The following is a 23,823-nucleotide window of genomic DNA, read 5'->3' as shown; positions in this document are numbered from 1 at the left end:
TAAGAATGTAAATAATGTAAACAAAGTCCAAGACCTGACCCCTGACCCTTAAGTTCCCTACAGCAGGAGGGCAGGTGGAGCAGGAGGGCAGGTGGAGCAGGAGGGCAGGTGGAGCAGGAGGGCAGGTGGAGCAGGAGGGCAGGTGGAGCAGGAGGGCAGGTGGAGCAGGGCAGGAGGGCAGGTGGGGCAGGAGGGCAGGTGGAGCAGGGCAGGTGGAGCAGGAGGGCAGGTGGAGCAGGAGGGCAGGTGAAGCAGGAGGGCAGGTGGAGCAGGGCAGCAGGGCAGGTGGAGCAGGGCAGGAGGGCAGGAGGGCAGCAGGGCAGGAGCGCAGGTGGAGCAGGAGGGCAGGTGGAGCAGGGCAGGTGGAGCAGGAGGGCAGGTGGAGCAGGAGGGCAGGTGGAGCAGGAGGGCAAGAGGGCAGGTGGAGCAGGAGGGCAGGTGGAGCAGGAGGGCAGGAGGGCAGGTGGAGCAGGAGGGCAGCAGGGCAGGTGGAGCAGCAGGGCAGGAGGGCAGGAGGGCAGGTGGAGCAGGAGGGCAGGTGGAGCAGGAGGGCAGGTGGAGCAGCAGGGCAGGTGGAGCAGGAGGGCAGGTGGAGCAGGAGGGCAGGTGGAGCAGGAGGGCAGGTGAAGCAGGAGGGCAGGTGGAGCAGGGCAGCAGGGCAGGTGGAGCAGGGCAGGAGGGCAGGAGGGCAGCAGGGCAGGAGCGCAGGTGGAGCAGGAGGGCAGGTGGAGCAGGGCAGGTGGAGCAGGAGGGCAAGTTCAGCCTCTTACTAAAGCAGCAGGCATCTGAACTGTCAACATATGTTTACATTTGAAACTACTATTTGGATAGAGTTACCCCTAAAGTACAGTGGAATACTACCATGAAAGAAAAATGTTAATATAGACTGATTGCAGTATATTACCGACTGTTTTACACACATTCCCTAAACTGTGCACTTCCCCCTCTGTCCTTGTAGATCTTTGATGTTGGTGAGAGTTTGACGGTGCCCGATGAGTTCACGGTTGAGGAGAAGATAACCGGCATGTGGTGGCGCCACCTGGTGGCTGGAGGTGGTGCCGGCGCTGTGTCTCGGACCTGCACGGCTCCTCTGGACAGGCTCAAAGTGCTTATGCAGGTAATGGCAGCCCCACTATAGTGGTTTGGCGCACCGCTGTGCCAAGCTGTTAGGGTGACGCTGAAATACAGGAACTCAGGATCCATCTATATTAATACTCATGAGGTATGCTTTAAGGAAAATGAGTTGATAGGATTGTAATGTCGTCTGCATTTGGATACAAACTGCAACATGAAAGCCCAGAAAATGAAAGACTACTTAATCTCAAAGTGCTAAATGATCCTTAAAGGTTGCATCCTATTCGTAACTGTGACAGGCGGTTAGCGTTTGGACCAATCAAACTCTTTACAGGTGTCCTGTGGTTGATGTTAATTTTATTGTGGAAAGACGGTTGCGTAACAGTTCCCTTGAGACTCTGTCTGTTCTGTACTGCCTCTTAAATCGGTCTCACTCGAGGCAACAGAGATTGCCCAACTGCTTTGAATGACTCAGAGGATGATGTGGAAGCATGCAACGAGTTAGTTAACCTTTGAACCCTGCGATCGCAGGCTTACTCACCAGTCACAACAGCTCCCTGTAGACACACCAAGACAGTCCCCCCGGCTCATTCTGACACAGATGAAGATGGAAATAATCTCTTGGATTCAGTCCGTTTCAATGCAATCTGATCAATTGTTGATAATTAATTTAAGCATTTAATAGGAAAGGCCTCATGCATTCTGCGCTCAGCTCTTGCAGAGGTTCATGTGGCAGCGAGAGCTGAGTCAGTGAATCATGAAGTGTCATTAGTAGCCTTATGACCTCAGCTGACCAGGCTCCTTTTAATAAGGGGAAAGCATGACTCGACATATTCCTGCTGTGCTGTTATTATTCACAATGGTCCTTTTTAATAAGGGGAATGACTCGGCATATTCCTGCTGAGCTGTTATTAATCACAATGGTCCTTTTTAATATGGGGAAAGCATGACTCTGCATATTCCTGCTGTGCTGTTATTAATCACAATGGTCCTTTTTAATATGGGGAAAGCATGACTCGACATATTCCTGCTGTGCTGTTATTATTCACAATGGTCCTTTTTAATAAGGGGAATGACTCGGCATATTCCTGCTGAACTGTTATTAATCACAATGGTCCTTTTTAATATGGGGAAAGCATGACTCTGCATATTCCTGCTGTGCTGTTATTAATCACAATGGTCCTTTTTAATATGGGGAAAGCATGACTCGACATATTCCTGCTGTGCTGTTATTATTCACAATGGTCCTTTTTAATAAGGGGAATGACTCGGCATATTCCTGCTGAGCTGTTATTAATCACAATGGTCCTTTTTAATATGGGGAAAGCATGACTCTGCATATTCCTGCTGTGCTGTTATTAATCACAATGGTCCTTTTTGATATGGGGAAAGCATGACTCGACATATTCCTGCTGTGCTGTTATTATTCACAATGGTCCTTTTTAATAAGGGGAATGACTCGGCATATTCCTGCTGAGCTGTTATTAATCACAATGGTCCTTTTTAATATGGGGAAAGCATGACTCTGCATATTCCTGCTGTGCTGTTCTTAATCAGCTGTGTCTGTGCTTCTGTTGTTGACTAGGTCCACGCTTCCCGTAGCAACAACATCTGCATCGCCGGGGGATTCACGCACATGATCAAGGAGGGCGGGATTCGGTCGCTATGGCGAGGGAACGGCATCAACGTCATCAAGATCGGTCCAGAAACGGCAATTAAGTTTATGGCCTACGAGCAGGTATAAGTAACATTATGCACACTGTTTATAATTTCATGTTCCTCATATGATGAGTAATTTTACATGTACATACATTTTTACTGTCTATGAAAATTAAATAGCTTCAGGCTACTTGATGTCAAGTACTGAATATTATTATAGAGGGACTGGTCCAGCTTTGACTGACCTGTGTGGTTGCTCTCCCCTTGTGCGTTGGGCAGATCAAGCGGCTGATTGGCAGTAACCAGGAGACGCTTGGCATCATGGAGAGGCTGGTAGCAGGTTCTTTGGCCGGAGCCATCGCCCAGAGCAGCATCTACCCCATGGAGGTGAGTGTATAAGCAGGCCGGTGCCATCGCCCAGAGCAGCATCTACCCCATGGAGGTGAGGGATGGTACTGCAGGCCAGATACATGCTGCTAGATCTTCCAGCAGTTACAGGAATGAGTTGGTTTTCCACACCACTTATAGCTCTCAAGAACTCAACTGTTTTAGTGATGACCCCATGGAGGTGAGTGTATAAGCAGGGTGGTGTTGGTGGGCATCTACCCCATGGAGGTGAGTGTATAAGCAGGGAGCCATTGCCCAGAGCAGCATCTACCCCATGGAGGTGAGTGTATAAGCAGGGTGGTGTTGCAGGGCAGATACCCCATGGAGGTGAGTGTATAAGCAGGGTGGTGTTGCAGGCCAGATACCCCATGGAGGTGAGTGTATAAGCAGGGTGGTGTTGCAGGGCAGATACCCCATGGAGGTGAGTGTATAAGCAGGGTGGTGTTGCAGGCCAGATACCCCATGGAGGTGAGTGTATAAGCAGGGTGGTGTTGCAGGGCAGATACCCCATGGAGGTGAGGGTATAAGCAGGGTGGTGTTGCAGGGCAGATACCCCATGGAGGTGAGGGTATAAGCAGGGTGGTGTTGCAGGGCAGATACCCCATGGAGGTGAGTGTATAAGCAGGGTTGTGTTGCAGGCCAGATACCCCCATGGAGGTGAGTGTATAAGCAGGGTGGTGTTGCAGGCCAGATACCCCATGGAGGTGAGTGTATAAGCAGGGTGGTGTTGCAGGCCAGATACCCCATGGAGGTGAGGGGTGGTACTGCAGGCCAGATACATGCTGCTAGATCTTCCAGAAGTTACAGGAATGAGTTGGTTTTCCAGACCACTCATGGCTCTCAAGAACTCCACTGTTTTAGTTTAAGTGATGACCATTTTTAAGAGGCAGTGAAACAAGGATAGGTTCTCTATTAATGTTGTCTATCTCCTTATTGCCCACACATTCAAATAAAAATAATTTGCATTGGCAACCCTGGACTATAATATCGCCAAGGCACCATCCATGTGAAGATCACCAAACATATACAATCCACCCAACTACAGTACCAGTCAAAAGTTTGGACACCGCTTTAGTTTTTTCCTTACTTTTATTATTTTCTACATTGTAGATTACTACTGATGACGTTTTAACTACGAAACAACACATATGGAATTATGTACTAAACATAAAAGTGTTATCTACCATGTAGAAAATAATAAAAAAAACTTCTCAAAAAAACGTTTGACTGGTACTGTACATGACGTGTGGCAGATGGTAATAGTGAAAATAACGTCTCTGTCTGTGTGTGTCATCAGGTGCTGAAGACCCGCTTGGCGTTGCGGACGACGGGCCAGTACTCGGGCATTGCGCACTGTGCCAAGAACATCTTCAGGAAGGAGGGCATGGTTGCCTTCTATAGGGGCTACGTTCCCAACGCGATTGGCATCATCCCCTACGCTGGCATCGACCTGGCGGTGTACGAGGTCCGAGCGAACACCGTTCATCTTTTCTTTCTCTTTTCACGTCCCCCTTGTTTTATTTCTATCAGTCTTTTTTTCCCCTCTCACACATCCGTTTCACTCCCCTCTTCTTCTCTATAATGAGAGGGGCTATTCAGCATCTACAGCCCCCTGACCCCCCCCCCCCCCCCCCCTCTCCTGAAGTTGGTACCTGTACTTGTCTAAGTTGAGTAGTGGATTATTGAACATTGTGCGTTCACCTGCATTAACTTATGCAACGCGTGGTGATGTAATTATGGAACACTCGCTCTTTTTGACGGTGACTGTTCCATATTTATCTAGCCTCGCCTGTTCCGTGGAGCATGACCTTTGACCTCTCACTCTGAGGGAATGTTTCCATGGCCCTGTTCGAATACTCTTAAAAGTAAGATAGCTGTCTTACTACCTTGGTGTCTCGTCAAGACAGCTGTCTTGCGCAAGATATTTTTAAGGATGAAGGTATCTCAAAAAACAGTTGTTTTCAAACGTTCTTTTAAGATAGTGTGTATGATAACATGTGACGTTGGTACGCTGAAAGAACGTAAGGCTATCTGACGTAGGCTAACGTGCTAATGTTAGAAAGTTGGCTGACTGACGCCTCGCGAATCACATCAACCATTATTACTGGTAACAATAACTGTGTTATCGGATAGTGCAGTGTCTATTTCTGGGTAACTTTTGAAAAATCTTGGCGAGAAAACGCTGAAAGATGTACATTTATATTCAAAACACGACGGTCGGCCGAGTTTGGTCCGCCGTCTTTGTTTACAATTTGCAGTTGCCGGAGGGACTTGGCGCACAGGTTTATGGGTAATAGGCACCATCAAGGCTACACAGATGGTACCTTGGAAAAATGACCGTAACGCTGCGTTTTTAAGGTATCTTATATACCCGGAAGAGGAAAATTAAGGGATTTCGAACAGTCCTTCCTTCTTTTGTTTATGAGTGGGAAGGTAGTAAGACAACATTTTAAGAGTATTCGAACAGGGCCCATGTCTGCTCTGCTGTCATTGTTCTGTGAGCTTTCATTCCACCTTCAACTCCATCCCCACTCTACCCTAATGTCAGAGTAAAGCATAAGTGACCCTAAGCCGTATTCCCCTCTCTCTGTCTGCAGACTCTGAAGAACTACTGGCTGCAGAAGTACGCCACCAACAGTGCCGACCCGGGCGTGTTTGTGCTGCTGGCGTGTGGCACCATATCCAGCACCTGCGGCCAGTTGGCCAGCTACCCGCTAGCCCTGGTCCGGACACGCATGCAGGCCCAGGGTAAGAGCCCTGTTTGTTTATTGGACTCGTTTAACTGACTGACTTATTGATCGAGCTCCACATCAGAATCAGGTACTATTGGCCAAGTTAGTTTGCACAAACAAGGAATTTGACGTTGTAAAGTGGCACTCAGTGTGCTTACACAGAATATACATCACAACACAAAACATATGCCTTTATACAGGAGCTGTGAATTTTAACACAACGATAGTGCAAAGAAAGTGGAGAGTCCAAGAAGTGCAGGGATAAATATTTGACAATTGCCGTATGTGCAGGTTACTGTCTGGTTTTGGGTGGCCACCACTGATCTTACGTCTTTTACTATAGATAGAAGATGATTAAGCAATAAAGTACCAGTGCGAGTGGGGTAGGTAAGGGATATTCCCACTGGTGGTGTTCGGTGCAGGTAACAACACCCGATAACAACACCTGTGGGAATATCCCTTACCTACCCCACTCGCACCAGTACTAGATTGCCTTTATAAAACTATTTTATAGCCAACCGATTAACATTTAAACGCAAAGTTATTGATTAAAAAATGTTTTATTTCGCCATTGTTTCTCTGCAACAAAAAATAGTTCCATTGTCAACGTCTTTTGGAATTATAAGAAATTTGAACTAACGGTTATTGCTTAATTGTATCAACATGCTACAGAATTTTTAATCACAGAGTGATTCATTATTAGCTGTGAAAAGTCTGAGTTGGGATGTCCTGGGATATTCCATCTCATGGAACGTCTCTCGTCCAATCAGAAACAGCTAAATAATTCGATAGAACCCAATTGTTTTAGTCTGATACTGCTCCAGTGAGCTGTGATTATGGGGCGTGTTTCAACGAACCAGGAAAGAAAATGCCTCTTCGCTCAATTGGATACCTAGAACCAACCAAAGCAACGTAGTATGACCATCTTAATCGCGTTTCTCTGTTCCTCTTTCAAAATGAATGCGCTGTCAATGTCTGTGCGATATGCATGCTCTCGTTATACTTATTACCAGCGAGGCTAGCTAGCTACTATGTGTTTCAAAGGATTTTTGGTCTAAGCGTTAGCAATAACCTAACAATAATGAGCTAGAGAGCTTCAGTTAAGACCTACAATACTCATCCACATTCGTGTTGCACATACACAACTAACCTAGTAACCTAGTCGTGTAGATAGCTTAATTCACATAAAATATTTCCCACTAACAGGCTCCCGAGACGCCGCTATCTTGGTACGATTTCAAATCTACCGTTAATTCAACTCAAGCCACCTGTCCATCATCGTATAAAGCCCGTCCTGACAATTTGATTGGCCAGATCCGTTTCGGATCTGTGATAATTTTCTCTTCAACGGAGCAGTGCCAGACCGAACTTCCAGACCAAAAATGTTGTGGGCGGGGTTCGGTCTGGTATCCAGGCTAGATAAACAGCTCAAACCAATGCACTTTAGCATGAATCTGTGCTACACTGGTTGTATGCTATGCAAGAAGGCCCGGAGAAGTGTGCCGTATGTGGGTCTCTAAGTCCTCGTGTGTCCTCTCTCTCTCTCCACCAGCCACTCTGGAAGGGGGTCCTCAGATGACCATGTCTGGACTCTTCAGGCACATCGTGCGCACAGAGGGGGCCATCGGCCTGTACCGGGGGCTCGCCCCCAACTTCATGAAGGTCATCCCTGCCGTCAGCATCAGCTACGTGGTCTACGAGAACATCAAGGTCTATCTCGGGGTCCAATCCCGATGAGCGTGAGGACAGGGGACAAGGAGAAAAAAAACAACGCCCACAAAGGCTTATTTTTTTTGTTGTTTAAAAAAAAAAAAAGGCTTATTTTTTTTTGTTTGAGTTTTGGTTGGGACAAAGAAGAATAGAAACCTCCATGAGAAGTGCTGTCCAGGAGCTGGCCCGGGGTGGAGGGAGGAGAATGGGGTGCTGGGCTGAGTGTACAGCCTGGAGGAGCTGGGGGTCGGGGGGGAGGGTCCGAGGACAGAGTCCCGGTCCCTCCTCCTTGCACCTGGAACCCTTGGGCCCAGCCTGTTGTCTCATTCAACGAGCATTCCGCAGAGAATGAGTGACCCACACACAACCCATAGCAGGAGGAAGGAAGGAGAGTGGAAGTGTTGGGGGAGGGGGGGAGGTGTGGCTTCATGGACACACTGTGAGCTGGAGAAAGGTGACTTGGTTGGTCATCCCCTGCCCATCCATGCAGTCATTATTACTGCATCAGTAGTCGTAGTAGTAGAAGTATTATTTTTTATTAGCATTGTTAGCTAACCGTTATTACCATTGCTACAACCAAGGCAGACTTTTTGAAAAATCATTGCCTCTTTCAGCCCTCCCGTCTCTTCCTCATTGTTGAAATGACTTTAGGGTTCTTGAAGAGGTACCTGAGATGCTACAAGTCAACCTCTGTTGTACGTAGTGAATCCAGTGGCGAAGTGTTTTGTGAGGGACCAGGGGTTAGACTAGGAGCTCGGTTTGCCACCTTTACACTCACTGTAGTAACCTGCTGAGGCTCTGCTGCATCTATGAGGGAGGAAACGAGACCAAGGTGTCCGAGAAGGCAAGTGTGTAGTGTTGTCGCTCATGCTGCAGTACCTGCTCTTGCCCACAGGGGGCAGTGTTGAACCACCTGTGTGGAGAGAGTTTGCTAAAGCTCACCATGCCCCCCTACGCATGAGCAAGGAAGGGCTCTTTCTTTTTACATTTTTTTTTTAAAGAATTCTGATCCTAAATTGAGTTCTTAAACCTTTTGTTTACATAATTTATTCAAAATAATTCCTTTTCCATCACTCCCATCACTCCCATTTTAATTTATTTATTGTTCATTTTTCTCAACATAACCAAAATGTGTTGATTGTCGTGGAGTGTACAAGGAGAGAGCAGAGGTGGTCTGGAGCCTATAGTGTCTTACATCAAATGGTCTTCTCAACTAATTGTGTAAGGACTGTTTATAAGTGACGTTTTATCATTTTTTTTATATGTAGATAATTATTTAAGTGCTATCCATATTGACAGAAGAGCATGACAGCTTTCTAGCAGAACACTCAACATGTTTGTGAGGAGTTAGTCATTAACACTTTATCTGTGATCCTTAATTAGTCCTAAACAAAACCATATCAGAAGCAAACCATTTGATCGCTAACCAGGAAATCACGCTGGAATTCTTTAGTAAGCTCAGTCAGGGAAAAGACGCTCAAGCGCTACTGGACAAGGGGCTACAGGGTAAAACTGGAAGGCTGCTTGCTTGCACAAAGCTTCTGACACTAGAGGGCGCTCTCTTGATGCATCCGTAAAAAAGGGGTGATGTCTGTTACTTGCACCTGACTCCAAGCATTGGAAGACACTGTAATCCAGCACAACCCTGTTTCCACGATATTGCTATTTCCATTTTATTATAGCCTAGTTATATATTCCTATGTTGTCAACTCCATCCTTGCAATTCTCCAGTGTTTGGATGCAGAGATAAGGGTTCACTTCAGCACTTTAAAAATAAAAGTAATTCGCTTGGACTAGACTTGAATGTTTAATTTTTTTTCTTTAGCAAAAGGAAACATTTTATTTCGTGAATCCAAATGATTAGGAGGGAGTTTGTGACTGGATTGTGTATCACTTTGTTCTGTGCTGTTTGGAATCAGTGTTGTGCGTGTGTGTACGTGTGCATGCTAGGACCGAGAACTGTGTAGTATGTTCAAATTGGAGACTAAAAGGGAATTATAAATGCTCTGTTTTCCAACACATTTATGTTACTTCTCTCTGGGTGGATGTTGACTTGTACTCCTCCCCTGTCATAGAAGAGGTAATACATTGAAAGCGGACTTTAAACTCAAAAGAAATAATTGACCGCGCTTAATTTTAAATTCTCGAAAGATGGTTTGAATAAAGCGGGTGGCAGTTTGCCTTATTTAGTTGGAGATGGGACATCTGAACAGAGATGGAGAGTTTTGACAGTGCTCAAAAAAATCCAAAGCTCAGGGAGAACAGTTTTTTCCCCCTTCCATTTCACTGCTGCTTTTTGCACAGTTAAAACCACAGGATGCCACCATGGTCTGTTTTTGTCATTTCCTGCCAGCTAGTTCTCCCAGGACTGAAACGTTCCTTTTCCACTTTATTTTGTAGCCCTGTTCACATTCCCTTTTAGTCTCACCTGTGTGTGTGGTGCATGATGGCCTAATTGAGAAAATAAAACGCAAGACAGTGTTCAGAGGGTGGGAGGTGAAACATTGGAACAGGGAAGAGAAATATGTGTGGTGATATTGAAGCATCTAAATGGTTCCAGTCTGTGTGGTGATATTGAAGCATCTGATTGGTTCCAGTCTGTGTGGTGATATTGAAGCATCTGATTGGTTCCAGTCTGTGTGGTGATATTGAAGCATCTGATTGGTTCCAGTCTGTGTGGTGATATTAAGCATCTGATTGGTTCCAGCCTCTTTTGCACAATTTCTTTGGAGAAAGTCTCTAGAGCTGTCTCTCTCTCTCTCTCTCTCTCTCTCTCTCTCTCTCTCTCTGTCTCCTCTCCCCCAGTTCTGTGTGATTGTGTGGGAGTGTGTGTGTGTTTATAGACCATTTCTGAGACTGTTAAAAGCTGTCCGTTGTCACACCCAATTCAGATAATGCCTGACATCTAGAGCCTTACTGTTCATAGAAGCTTTTGGCAGTCAGAATATCTGCTTGTGCAAACTTGAAATGCAGAACTGCGCACGATGTAGTTTATACCCAAGTGCTGTACATGGGACTCCCAAGCTTCAGAACTAGGGGGGTGATTCAAAGTACGTGGTTTAGTGACAAGCATGGCTACCTGACCTAAGAGTAAGCGGTTAATAGTTACCCAACTTACCTAAGAGTTAGCTTACCTAGGTTTGTCACTAAACCACGTTCTTGGAATATCCCCCTGGTCGTGCTTTGAATCCAAATATTTTTTCAAGACATGTCTGGGTTGGGCAGAAAAAAAGGAACTGCATCTATTTTAACAATGATGGAAGATATTGAAACGTTATGCAAAAATCGACGCTAAGAAGTTGTTCTTTTCTGGCATTGTCCTCTGTATAATGCATATCTTGAACGAATGCTGAAAAAAAATGTATTTATGTTATGGGAACAAGTCTTAAATAAAAGTTATTGGTTCAACTGCTTGTTTTTTTGTTTATTACAATATATTGCAATGTATATAATACTGTTGTAATTACACTACTACCTACGTAAACATGCCAGTAGTAAATTACCTCGTTATAAAGAGGCAAAATAATAATAATAAAACCGAGCTCTTTGCTGAGTTGACATTAATCCAGTCACAGGGTTGTTAACACTGTGATGTAGGTCTACTACTTGAAAGTGGTTGGAATTGGACTCTTTTCAGCTTTACGTCAACTGGTTTTCAAATTAACTTTTATTTCTTACTCCTGAAATGTCTTTAAAGCCTAGAAGGGTTGGCCATACGTGGAAGAAAAAGGAATCCTCTTAGCAGGATGGAAAAGATCACATGATCACTGCAGAGGAAGTTCACCTCTTACCGTCGTTTTGTTTTCGTACTTAATTGTGTGTTTTGTAGAACATGTTTTGAGTGGTGTGTTAAAATAAAATAGCTCTCAATCCGCTCTTTGTGCCCAACTGAGCCTGTGGATAATTTTAGGTGTTGGTTTGTGGTGTCGGCCACGTTATGTTTGAATAGGCTAAAATAGCACGTCACAAGACAGTTACTTGGGTTATGTCTACGAATGGGTCACGGGTTACATTGTAGGGAAATGTGACAAAGTACCACGTCAGGTGAGATACTAACGATCGCGGAGTAGACGGTTGATAGCTTGCAGTGTTTCATTGGTAAACTTACACGTCTTATTCTGCAAATATGTCATTTGAGGAAACAAAGGCGCGATTAGAAATGGCTGGACAGGATCACGTTTTGCAGTTTTGGTCGGGGCTGTCTACAGACGAGAGAGATACCTTTCTGACCGAGCTGTCACAGCTAGAACCTGAGGAATTGAAGGAGCACTGTCGACGTGCAGCCGAGGCAGCCAACAGCCAATCGACCTCTGAAGATCTACTGGACCAACGAATGGAACCAGTGCCGCCGGAGTTTATCGGCAGTGTGCGGAAAACTGACCAGAGAACATTGAGTGGTTGGGAGAATGAAGGTATACAGTGTGTATTATAACCTTTCGTTTTGGTTCATTTTTTTTAGGAGGTCATATTTAGTCAAATTGCTTAAAATTCATGGATGTTCACATTCTTTACTTGGAAAAAATATTGACCACAAGGAGGCACTCTTGAGGTAGCTACTGCATAGCTGTAAACCAGCCTGTTTATTTTAGATGTGGTCCAGTAAGTTCAACTGGATGGTATTGAGAACTATGAAATCTACTAATCATTGATTTGAGTGTTGCTCTACAGTGTTAATGTCAAATCCTTGAAGACACTTGAGCTCAGTTTGACCAATCTTTCCATTCTAACCACAACTTTACCCTGGTCTATGTTTTAGGGGTTTCACAGATTTCCAAGAGCAAAGTGGCAGTTTTACTGTTGGCTGGAGGCCAAGGGACGAGGCTAGGTGTACCCTACCCAAAGGGGATGTACAGTGTTGGGCTTCCCAGTGGGAAAACCTTGTATCAAATTCAGGCGGAAAGGATCCAAAAAGTTCAACAGCTGGCTGATCAAAAACACGGCTCAAAGTGTACCGTGCCATGGTAACGAATCCCATAATATGCTTGATTAAACTGTCCATATTGTACCCACTGCTTCAGAGTTTACTGCTTGAACTAGCTCATGTCATGCAGAATCCCTTAAATGATGTTGGCCCTTCTGTTGTTTTCTCAGGTACATCATGACGAGTGAGTTCACCTTGGAACCTACAGAAAGGTTCTTCAAGGAGCACCATTTCTTTGGCCTGAACCCTTCTGATGTCATCATGTTTGAGCAGAGAATGATTCCAGCCGTGTCGTTTGATGGAAAGGTCATCCTAGAGAAGAAGGGCAAGCTTGCCATGGCCCCAGGTCAGTGCAAAGATAAACGCTCGTGTGTCCAGATGACATTTGTATCTGTCTCGCATCTGCACACCAGGACATTTTTTTGTACAGTCAAACGTGTGAAAACGTAAGAGCAACTTATTTAAATATTTGTTTAAGAACAGTATTATTTAGTGTTATTTTTTTTACCTGCACATGTCGTGATTTTACTAATAGTTAATATTATTATTATGCCTTGATTATTGGCATTTATTAATTTCCCTCGGGATCAATAAAGTATCCATCTATCTATCTATCTGATTATTATTAACATTATTATTATTAGTTTCATTAACTTTCCTCTTTTTATCAGATGGTAATGGAGGCCTGTATCAGGCTCTTGTGGACAGCAAAGCCCTGGAGGACATGGAGAAGAGAGGGGTGCAGTACCTCCATGTTTACTGTGTAGACAACATCCTAGTCAAGATGGCCGACCCTGTCTTCATTGGCTTCTGTGTGCAGAAAGATGCAGATTGTGGTGCCAAGGTAGTGTGTAATACCCATACTCTTAAATTCTGTTTCACCTGTTTCTTACTTCAGAAGTTTCAGAATTATAACTGTACACTCTTTGCCCTTAAACCCTTATTCTAGATTTAGTTTAATGCTGCCTTGGTAGTGCTTTAAAAGTTTTTTTTTTGCAAAATAAAAATAGGCTTAGGGTTATGCTAACTCTCCCCCATACACACATACAACACACAAACACACACACACACACACACACACACACACACACACACACACACACACCGCCGGCACAGTGAGAACACCGGGTCAGTTGTCCCGGGCCCACGTTCAAACATACGAGAGGCAAGAGCATTTTGTTTCTTTTTCTCTTCAGCTGCCGACTCTAGTTGCATTTCCACCATGTCTTTGGTGTGCTGTTGCCCTTATACCCGAGCTGTTTGGCACAATCAAAACCAACCAGGAAGATGGGGCACCATAATCTTTCACGTTCCTCTAAATAGCAAGTCTCAAGGGCAGGAAAGGCGAATAATAGAGGAATTTGTATTTCACCTAAGGGAATACATTCTGATAGCCCGTCGGACAGGATGTTGTTACATTTTGGTACACCAATGGGGAACACTTGATTGTCCCGGGACATCTGGCTAACGATTTGAAAGTCATCACATAATGTTAACTAATGTGTATATGGTCAGTGTTGATCATACGATCATACGGTTGCGAGAGATGGGTCACATGTAATATGACCGTCAGACATAATATACTGAAAGGAGTTTTCAACTGAAATGTGTCACTTAATGTCAAACAATGTCTGTAAGAATGATGATGTTTACTTGACTTAAAGGTGAAAACAACCTTGGGCCAGCATGATAACGAGTAATATTACTTTCAGAAATCATATACTGTCTTGTTCAGTGGCCCAAACTGGTTAAGCCTTTGGGATCCTTAAAGTCATCACCTAAAGCCATCCAATGAGTAAATGGGCTGTTTGCCCTGTTTGATTTTAAGGTAAAGAATAGATTTGGCCAGATGGCTAACAAGTGATAAGACTTTCAGACATCATATTCGTCATATTCTGTCATTGTGAAATGCATTCTTTTACTGGGCCAAAGCATTTATCCCCTTTTTAGAAATGGACACAAACTGTCAACCAATCTATGGAAAATGTTTCTTGCTTTATTTAATGGTGAAAATATATTTGGGGCAACCTGATAAGTAGTCATATTATTTTTAGATACTGAATCAACATTCTGTCATGCAAATGTTTAGGCCTTTTGGCTTTTACACAGATATGGTCAATTCATTTAAACCAATGGATGTATAAACAAGGCGCCGCATATTCCCACCACGTATACATAAGTTATATTATTCTAAGATGTCGTGTCCCATCATGCTGAATTGAGTTCCAGCTGCCCACAGTGCTTGATCCCTGCCGGCATCTACTGTGTTCACATAAGAGCTTTTAAATCCATTGTTCCATGAATCATTGGGCCTGCCTAAAAATAAGTCTTTTCTCAATTTCTTGCAAAAGTCTCCTATGTTGACTTTGACATACTGTGAAAATGTACATAATAACGAAGACACTTCTACACAATGCTCAATTGTATCTGTAAGGTTAAAATGTTTTAATCATCTGCAGAATAATAAGAGATCTAGAACAGAAGGTCTTAAACTGAGAATGGATAAACTGAATCTCACCAAATTTAGAAAAAGGAAAGAAACGGAGGTTCCCCTGATGTTCCCCCGATGTTCCCCTGATGTTCCCCTGATGTTCCCCTGATGTTCCCCCGATGTTCCCCCGATGTTCCCCTGATGTTCCCCCGATGTTCCCCTGATGTTCCCCTGATGTTCCCCCGATGTTCCCCGATGTTCGCCCGATGTTCCCCTAATGTTCCCCTGATGTTCCCTTGATGTGCCCCATCCCTGGTCCTGTAGGTGGTGGACAAAGCCTACCCAGCGGAGCCCGTGGGGGTTGTGTGCCGGGTCGATGGGGTGTACCAGGTGGTGGAGTACAGTGAGATCCAGCCTGAGACGGCAGAACTGAGGGGACCAGGAGGGGAGCTGCTCTATAGTGCTGGAAACATCTGCAACCATTTCTTCACACGTGATTTCCTGAAGGACATAGCAGAGTGAGTGTGCTGTTGTGGTTTATTTTCTTATGTATTTTGATGCTACAAGACTGAACGCTGTTTCAGATGATACAGTAGCCAACTGTTCAGTTGTACTCTTTGAGAGGAATGCCAGGATGTTAGTATTCCCAGAGAAAATGGTTATGGAAAGTCTTTAAATGTCCCTTTTAAATGATATGGAGTATGTTACGTGCACGGCTCAAAGCACGAAACATAAAGGGGAGACCACGCAGAATTTATGATAATAATATAAGTTATTTATTAATGGTTCCAGTTATATATAGTATCTAATAATTAGAGCAAACGTGTGGTGAAGGTCAGTGTTGTGGAGAGAAACAAAAGATGTAATGTAAAGTCAGTAAAATGGTAATCCAAAACAAACAACGACTATTATCCAACGACGATCCCAAAACCAACGACCAACAACAATCCAAATCTCCATCTCTATCCAAATCCGACGGCCACTCCAAAGCTCCAATCCAACTCTCTCATCCAACGCTCTCTCGATTGCCATCTGATCAGGGCTTTTGTAGCCCATCCAATCATGGGGTACACCTGCTTCCAATTACCTGTTGTAGAGATAGAGACGGAACAGGCATGCAATATCACAGGGAGGGGCCTAGACCTGCCAGGGTCGTAACAAGTATGAAAATCAAGGGCAAGATTACCGTTTGAGTATCAGTATCAGTTTGATTCAGTATTTTTTAACTTTCTTATTTTTCAGGAATTTTTGTCATCAGTTGAAGCAGCATGTAGCTCTTAAGAAAGTACCATTTGTTGATGGAGAGGGCAACCAAGTCAAGCCAACCAAACCCAATGGAATCAAAATGGAGAAATTTGTCTTTGATGTCTTCCAGTTCTCAAGGTGAGCATTCTGTCCATAAACAATCTTATAGAAACAAACTTTGGGTGCATGAAATGTGTTTAATAACACAGGAGTGAACTGCAGGCACTTGAAGTCATCAGTGTGATGAGTGCTTCTAGGACTGTGTGTATCTGTATGTTACTGCCTTGCTTTTTCAATTTAACCTCTATTTTTTTTTTTTTTTTAAATAAGCAGTATTTATTGTTACACCAGGTTTAATGGCTCTTAGCTTGATTGTTCTCTCCCTTGTACGTCGCTTTGGACAAAAGCGTCTGCTAAATGACTAAATGTAAATGTAATTTAAATGTAAATGTAAATGTGTTGGCAGGAAATTTGTGGCATTTGAGGTGCTGAGGGAGGAGGAGTTCTCCCCCCTGAAGAATGCTGACGGCGCTCCTCTGGACACTCCCAGCACCGCCAGACGCTCTCTCCTGGCTCAGCACTACCGCTGGGCTCTGGCGGCCGGGGGCAGCTTCGTGAACAGCAATGAAGAACCCATCGCTCCAAAACACAGGTTAGACGTCGACTTGAGAAGTAACTGTTATTCAATTAAAGCGCTATAAAAGTTACTCCTACTGATATCATTCTAAAATATGTTTAGTGTAAAAAAAGACTTTGTCTTTGAAGAATATGATAACAAATAGCTTGGTTATTATTCCTTAATTTTAAGTCGCTTTGGATAGAAATGTCTACCAAATGCATACATGTAATGTAGGCCTATAGATTAGAATGTTATATTAGAATCTGGATGCTCTGTTTGATTTTGTAATAATGATCTCAAGGGATTTGTCAATTACATTCTAGATCTGCATGGAATAATTCTGGAATGGCTTTAAGAAATTCTTCTCATTGGATTTAGACCGGAAGAAATAGTCAACATTCCAAACAATCATAATAGATGAATGATTTCACCACATCTTACTGGAAATCGAAAAATGGTGTCAAAGTTACACTGCCTCTCTGCAAACCAGTCATGTATTCATGATTATTTCCCCCCCAAGACCCAAGGAATGTAGACGTAACTCCTTGAACCCTAATATAAAGGAAGTGGGACCTAAGGAATGCAAAATAAAACATGCAACAGTGCTACAAAGGAGATAATACAGAACTGTTATGGTTACAGTCACAAGGCCTTTAACAGCCTGATGCACTGGACATTTAATACTGAGATGTATAAAATCACCAACCAATCTGGTCAGTGGTCACTAGTTTAATTTCATGTTATATCTAGAATCAGTTTAGAAAACACACCTCATTTTATCTCAACATAATATACAGTAACACTAGAAGTTTAATAACATATTGAAATAAACTCGTCATTAACTTCCCTTAACAGTGTAACTCAGTGAGAACAGTTTCAGCGTGTGGAGTCTTGTGAGGACTTAATTACCTCTGATTTTCAGAATAACAAATGGCAATAGTTTTGTAGGCGTGATCAGTGTCTTGAAAGATGAATCTGTTTTGTTGTGCTTACCTCAGTCTGGCACGTGATGAAGATCCCCCTGCGGTGTGCGAAATCTCGCCGCTCGTCTCCTACTTTGGTGAGGTAAGATTATTAGCTATCGCTTGCACTGCATTGTATACTCACTGGAGATTCAGCCCTGATGTAGATATACAGTATACTCACTGGAGCTTCAGCTCTGATGTAGATATATACTCGTCTCCTACTTTGGTGAGGTAAGATTATTAGCTATCGCTTGCACTGCATTGGGCGACGGTTGACCTCTGGACGAAACAAGAGTCCCATGATGCCATTTGAGCATCTGTTTCTCATAACACACAAGTATTGTGTTCCCCCACACACTGGTGTAGAGTAGACTGGACCCACAGCAGAACGGAATATTTGCCTGACCCACAAAATAAAGGCTTTCTGTTCTCCCATTTTTAGATTTGAGATGCAGTATGCTCAGACCAAGGCAAAGAGGATCGAGTAACAGCTGTGCCTCTCGACATCCTCACAAAAACTCACCCAACCTATCTCTCCCTCCCCCCTCCCAACCCCCCTACCCCCTGGCCCGTCTCTTTCTCTTTTTTTTCTCCACGTTCTTTTTCAGGGGCTGGAGTCCGTGGTGAAACAGAAGGCCCTAAGATCTCCTCTTGTTCTTGATGGGAAGATGGTCTGAGGGATCTCTCGTGTTCAGCGATGACCGCACGGTTGAAAGAGCAGATACACAGGACTTACGTGTATCTGAGGCATTCCTTATAAACAAACACGTATAGACGGTGGTCTTTATATGAAATGTTTACATAAGAGGCTGATGTAGTTCCGTAGTGCTTAATCTTTTTTTCATACTATGAGCTATTTTCAACCCAGTCTATTTTACTGTCTCAGTTTTGTACTTTCTCTTTTTTTTACTTGAGTGGCTGCGAATAATACCACATTATAGTGGTTACATTTTCTCAGAACTGATCAAGGTACATTGACCTAAAACCTCTTTAGGAATTAATTCAAGCTGGTCTATGCGATTCCTTTTCATAATGATTTCTATTAAAACATTTCATTAAACATGAACTGAAATGCCATCAGTGTTTCTGTACGTCCCTGGCCAAGTGATGTGGAGCGATGCGGTCATAGTCCTTTCCATGTGACATTTATTTATTTATTTCGGATAAGTAACGTTAGCATTTCCCTGCGAGGACCTTGTAGTTATTTAGGTCACGTGAACAGCGTTGTCCAATTGTAACACTTGATCCCAGTGAGCGACAGCGTAGCCGAACAATAATATAAACAAGCTTATTAGAGCGAAAAATGAAGTCGACTGCAGCTGAGGTTCTGATAACATTTCCCTCTACGGTGTTTTGAGCATTCCGTTTTGCAATTAATCTAGCTGAGAGTGTCAAGCTTTACTAGTTGGCCTAAGGAAATAATTCACTTTTTGAGAACCTACGGCAGCTTTGAGCTAGCAAAATTGTATTCGATGGCTTAGCGTAGCTTGGTTGCTTGTTAAATTTGGTTGAAAATAGAGGTTTATCATGTATCCTACCGTTAGCTGAAAATGTCTCGTAATTTTGATTCGATTTTTTTTTTTACGTCCGAGTTATGATGCATGGTCAGTTATGCAATCTGCGTTGATTTATAAATTGTCGCAAGTTAGCTTGCTTGGCAGCTTGTAAATGTAACTCAACCCATGAATCGTTGGTTGACAGAGAAAGGCTAATGGTTTAAGTATGCTACGATGTTCAAAAATGTGTTCGGGTCAGGATTTCTTGTGAGGACTGCACACGTTATTCTGACATGGGTGATAACGTTGATTCTATTCCTGCACGACACCGGTAAGTAGATAGTCCTGGTTTCCATGGTTAATTACGTTTGATTCAACGTTAGTGTCTGCAAATGGTCAGTGCTAGTCTATTAAAACCATGTATACATAGTATACCCGGGCCATTAATCACGTTGGCAAATGTTTTGTCATATGTTTAATGTGATGATTTGTATTATTGCCCTTTATACGTACACAGACCTCAGAAAGCAAGAGGAGAGGGGGGAGCTCGCGAAACCGGTGCTCTTCGTGCTGCTGGTTCTCGTGTCGGTGCTTCTGTATTTCGCGGTGTCTCTCATGGATCCGGGGTTTGTTCTCTCTGACGACAGCGACGCCCAGGTATGTTTCAACTTATGCTCTTGTTATTTCACAGTCAATGCATCAGAGGTTATCAAGGTGTTAATTCATGTTTTTGTATACTTCAGTTTACCCTGGGCGTCACAGAAGAGCAACAGGACATGATCCCCCATACCCCAAAGTCTTTAAGGCTCCGTCGTTGTGGTCATTGCTTATTGCAGGTATTTTTAGTTTGTTTAGAATTATCAGTTTTTATATGACTACTTTTCTTGTGAAGGACTGTTGCACCATTTACTTTAATTACTAATGATTTATTAATGAAGAAACTGATCCTGTAAACAATCCCTAATTGATTCTCATATGAATATGAATGATTATTACATGCATATGTATTGAGATGACCTTTCTACTTTCCCCTCCTGTCTCTGAGCAGCAACCAATGAGGTCCAAGCACTGCCAGACATGCCAGCACTGCGTGCGGCGTTACGATCACCACTGCCCATGGATCGAGAACTGCGTGGGTGAACGGAACCACCGCTGGTTCGTGCTCTACCTGGCCGTTCAACTTATTGTCCTGCTGTGGGCTTTTTACATGGCCTGGTATGTCTCATGGAAAAAGAGCTTTTATTCGAAGTCTACTCTGCTTTATTTGTCTGTCTTGTCTGTACGTTACGTTTTGCTGTGTCCCCCCCCCCCCCCCCCCCCACTTGTTGTTCAGAGCTGTAAAGGTCTTCTTCAGCATTTACTCACACTCTCTCTCCCAACTGTTGCAGGTCCGGCTTCGCATTGGCCTCAACGTGGCAGGTGTGGCTCCGGACCAATGGCGTCCTGCTTGGGGCGACCACCCTGGTGGCCGTGCTCACCCTGACCGTGCTGCTGCTGCTGGGCTCGCACCTCTACCTGGTGTCCCTCAACACCACCACCTGGGAGTTCATGTCCCGCCACCGCATCTCCTACCTCAAGCACTGCGGGGCCGACGAGAACCCCTTCGACCGCGGCACACTGCGCAACCTTTGGGGCTTCTTCTGCGTGTGGGGGATCGTGGTGTGGGAGAAGGTGTACTTCCGGGAGGACAACAACCCCATCTAATGGGAGATGTATCCAGTTACCTCCCTGAGTGATGTTTGCACGCGTAGAAGTGAAAAGTAGACTCCAAAAGAAACACCGGCTCTTTAGGACTTGTCCTTATTTCCACACTTTTCCCCTCCTTTTTCCTAAAAGATTTTTTCCGTCCTGTGGAAGAATTCCTTATACAGTGTGAGAAGAAATCGATGGTGCCACAGGGATCAATTAAGCAGACATGGAAAGGAGAAGATCAGTACTGTACATGATGGTGTTCTCTCTCTGTTGCGCACTTTGTAAAATCCAGAAAGCTGCTGCTTTTGATGGATTCTGATATGTTGTAAGGGAGGGTTGAGTTGGATATTATCTACAAAGACAGAAAAGAGGTCTATGTGTATGAGGACAAAATGCACTAAAAAGGTCCGACCTACTAACCCATGGTACAGGAGACCCCCTCCTTTGGAACAGTTGCTTTAGGATGGTATTTAACTTGGTCTGACCACATGCCACAAAGGCATTGAACTCAAACCTTCTTCAGCACTTCTCTGTATGTTAGGTTATTACTGGCATGACTACAGTGTGTGCAGAACAATATTAATCCAGCCTACGTCTTTAAACAGTTTGTGTGTGAACAGAGTATTTTCTAGCTGTTTCAGAAATGGCTTCTCACTGTTAGTTTACCTGTAAAATGTGCAGTGGTTGAAAAAGTCTCCACAACATAAACTCAAAGCTGCCTTGCTAGGATGAACAGGGTCCTGATAGAATCTCAGCCAGCAAGTGGCAAGTCAGCTTTCAAAACAACTGTACATTTTGTCTACGCAGAAAAGACTGAAACCTTTTCTATAATTCACGAGCTATGTTTACTGTACATTCCTACATCTTTGAAAACATTTTACAGTTACGCATTTTTTGTATCAGAAATTGTGTACTGTTGCGTTTCTCAATCAGATCCTTGGTGTGAGACCAACAAAAATCAATCTTCAAACTGAACCAAATGAAGTGAAACTTACATAAATAGAACAAGATCACTTTAGTTATTTATGCATATCGGTGTTCGGTTAACTCTTCCAGTTTCCCTAGCAAGCATGATGCCACTTCTACCAGTCTAGTTCCCGAGGAATTGTAGAGTAGAAACCCGGAGACTCTGTGGAAAAGAGCAGAAATGCAGTCTGTGGTGTGTTGTGTCCCCTCCCCTCATCAAGACAGGTCCCTTCTGTGCAATATAGCAGCCATTGAGGTTTGAGTGAAAGCAATAATTGCAATGTTTCTAAACCTGTTTTGCTCTTTGAGTAACTTTGATAGAATTTGCACTGTGTTTTGCATCATTGATATTTGTGTTTGCTATCTAGTTCAGTTTGTCTTTATGCAATATTACATTGTGACATGCAATATTTATGTTTTTGTTTTGTTATTTTTAAACAAAATTTGCAATTTCAGTATTAATAAACTGAACATTATTGGTCAAGATGTTTTATTTGTGAAAATACATTCATCCCCTTCATGGATCTGCAATAATCACTTATTTATTTATTTATATTTTCATTATGTCGAATGTATAAAGGACAAAGTCTCATTTTTAGTACAATAATGTTTTTTACGTGCTCACAGTATGACTTACATCAGTAGCAAATCACGTAGGGTCTTAGTACACACAACATCTAGACAGACATTAGAATGACACACATGGAACACTGCAGCATTCTTAGAGTTTAGTACACTTCATCTGTTTCAACTAAAACCCTCCATACTCAGCCAGTCAGACATTCTCAATCTTAAATACACATTAACATAATATCTTCTACCCCAAGCTTGACTTAAAGGCTGGTAAAAAAAAAAAAAGTAACTGGCTTTTCATAAGATTTCTATACTTGGATGCCATTATTGGCTTAAATAGACATAAACTCAAAAGACTGAGCGACAGAGACGTTAGCCTTCAATGAGCATTACTTAGTCATTTCGCCCCAAAATCCATCCAATGACTGCATGGCCTTGAGAACAACAAACAACAACAAACTCATAAGCGTGGCCAAACTAGGGTGTATAAGTGAACGTAGGCTTCAGTAGTGTTACAGAGTGCAAAGAACCTGTCTGCCGGTCTCCATTTGGACGTCAGGGCAGATTCATCAGTTGTGAACTGTGTGCCTCAAACCCATAATCAGGTCAGTCATTCACACAGCACCGCCCAGAGCACCACTGGAGTGAGGAGTTCAGAGAGGGGGGTAGGAGTTCAGAGCGGAGGGTGGGGGGTGAGAAGGGGCGGGAGTGAGTAGTTCAGAGCGTGGGGTGGGGGGTGGGTGCGGGAGTGAGTAGTTCAGAGCGTGGGGTGGGGGGTGGGAGTGGGTGCTCACGTGACTCCAGACCCCGGCACAATAACCAGACATTCACTCACTGCCTCACGCTTTAAGCTGTGGCTGCTCTGGCGGCACTGTCAACAGCACAGGGGGTACAGACTCAGATCATTGCTTAAAGCTTCTGGGATTCAAACACCTTCGTGTTAGCACATGGTCCTTCATTTGTGTGAACACAACCCCCGACGGAGAAGGTTCACGTAAAAAAAGTGCAAATATCAATCTGGCATCATTTTGCTACAGGAAGACATTTTAGGTCAGCTGCACAGTCGAGTTACTCGCAGTTTTTTTTTTAAGTTTGGTTTTAAAAACAAAATGGTCAACAGCAGACATCAAAGAAGAAACAACACCTCATGGAGTAAAAACGGACCAGAGCAACGGCACAAATCCAATGCTCTGACAAGAAAGAAACAAATGTAGGCATTCGGATGTACAAAAACCTCCACATTAAATAAACACAGACTTGACCTGCTGTAGCACAGACAGACACAGAGACAGACAGACCAACTGACTGGCAGGCAGGCAGGCAGGCAGGCAAGGCAGGAAGGAAGAAAGCTTT

At 43.7% G+C, this 23,823-nt stretch overlaps 3 protein-coding genes across 5 annotated transcripts in view; all 3 read left to right on the top strand.

Moving 5' to 3' along the window:
* Positions 1 to 7,589, top strand: part of slc25a25b (solute carrier family 25 member 25b) — a gene marked incomplete at both ends in the record, with an annotated part of 33,065 nt that extends 25,476 nt beyond the window's left edge. For all 3 annotated transcript variants that reach the window (XM_080841634.1, XM_080841633.1, XM_080841635.1), the window contains 6 exons: positions 959 to 1,117; positions 2,660 to 2,812; positions 3,013 to 3,120; positions 4,418 to 4,585; positions 5,718 to 5,868; positions 7,405 to 7,589. In XM_080841634.1, the coding sequence (XP_080697760.1) occupies positions 959 to 1,117; positions 2,660 to 2,812; positions 3,013 to 3,120; positions 4,418 to 4,585; positions 5,718 to 5,868; positions 7,405 to 7,589 (924 nt within the window). The remainder of the gene's footprint in view (positions 1 to 958; positions 1,118 to 2,659; positions 2,813 to 3,012; positions 3,121 to 4,417; positions 4,586 to 5,717; positions 5,869 to 7,404) is intronic.
* A 4,099-nt stretch (positions 7,590 to 11,688) lies between these two features.
* uap1l1 (UDP-N-acetylglucosamine pyrophosphorylase 1 like 1) lies at positions 11,689 to 18,698 on the top strand (the record flags this gene model as incomplete). Its single annotated transcript, XM_080841895.1, has 9 exons — positions 11,689 to 11,974; positions 12,319 to 12,523; positions 12,654 to 12,829; positions 13,155 to 13,327; positions 15,239 to 15,432; positions 16,157 to 16,297; positions 16,626 to 16,811; positions 17,777 to 17,843; positions 18,352 to 18,698. The coding sequence occupies 9 exons, from the start codon at positions 11,689 to 11,691 to the stop codon at positions 18,418 to 18,420; spliced, it is 1,497 nt and encodes a 498-aa protein (XP_080698021.1). The 3' UTR covers positions 18,421 to 18,698.
* A 775-nt stretch (positions 18,699 to 19,473) lies between these two features.
* On the top strand, positions 19,474 to 21,294 carry zdhhc12b (zDHHC palmitoyltransferase 12b; the record flags this gene model as incomplete). Its single annotated transcript, XM_080841891.1, has 5 exons — positions 19,474 to 19,570; positions 19,757 to 19,896; positions 19,983 to 20,075; positions 20,288 to 20,454; positions 20,628 to 21,294. The coding sequence occupies 5 exons, from the start codon at positions 19,474 to 19,476 to the stop codon at positions 20,941 to 20,943; spliced, it is 813 nt and encodes a 270-aa protein (XP_080698017.1). The 3' UTR covers positions 20,944 to 21,294.
* Positions 21,295 to 23,823: the final 2,529 nt, after the last annotated feature.

The sequence above is a fragment of the Sprattus sprattus genome, assembly GCF_963457725.1.
Source record: "Sprattus sprattus genome assembly, chromosome: 7".
NCBI classification, from domain to species: Eukaryota; Metazoa; Chordata; class Actinopteri; order Clupeiformes; family Clupeidae; genus Sprattus; species Sprattus sprattus.
This window is presented reverse-complemented; position numbering and strand designations above follow the sequence as displayed.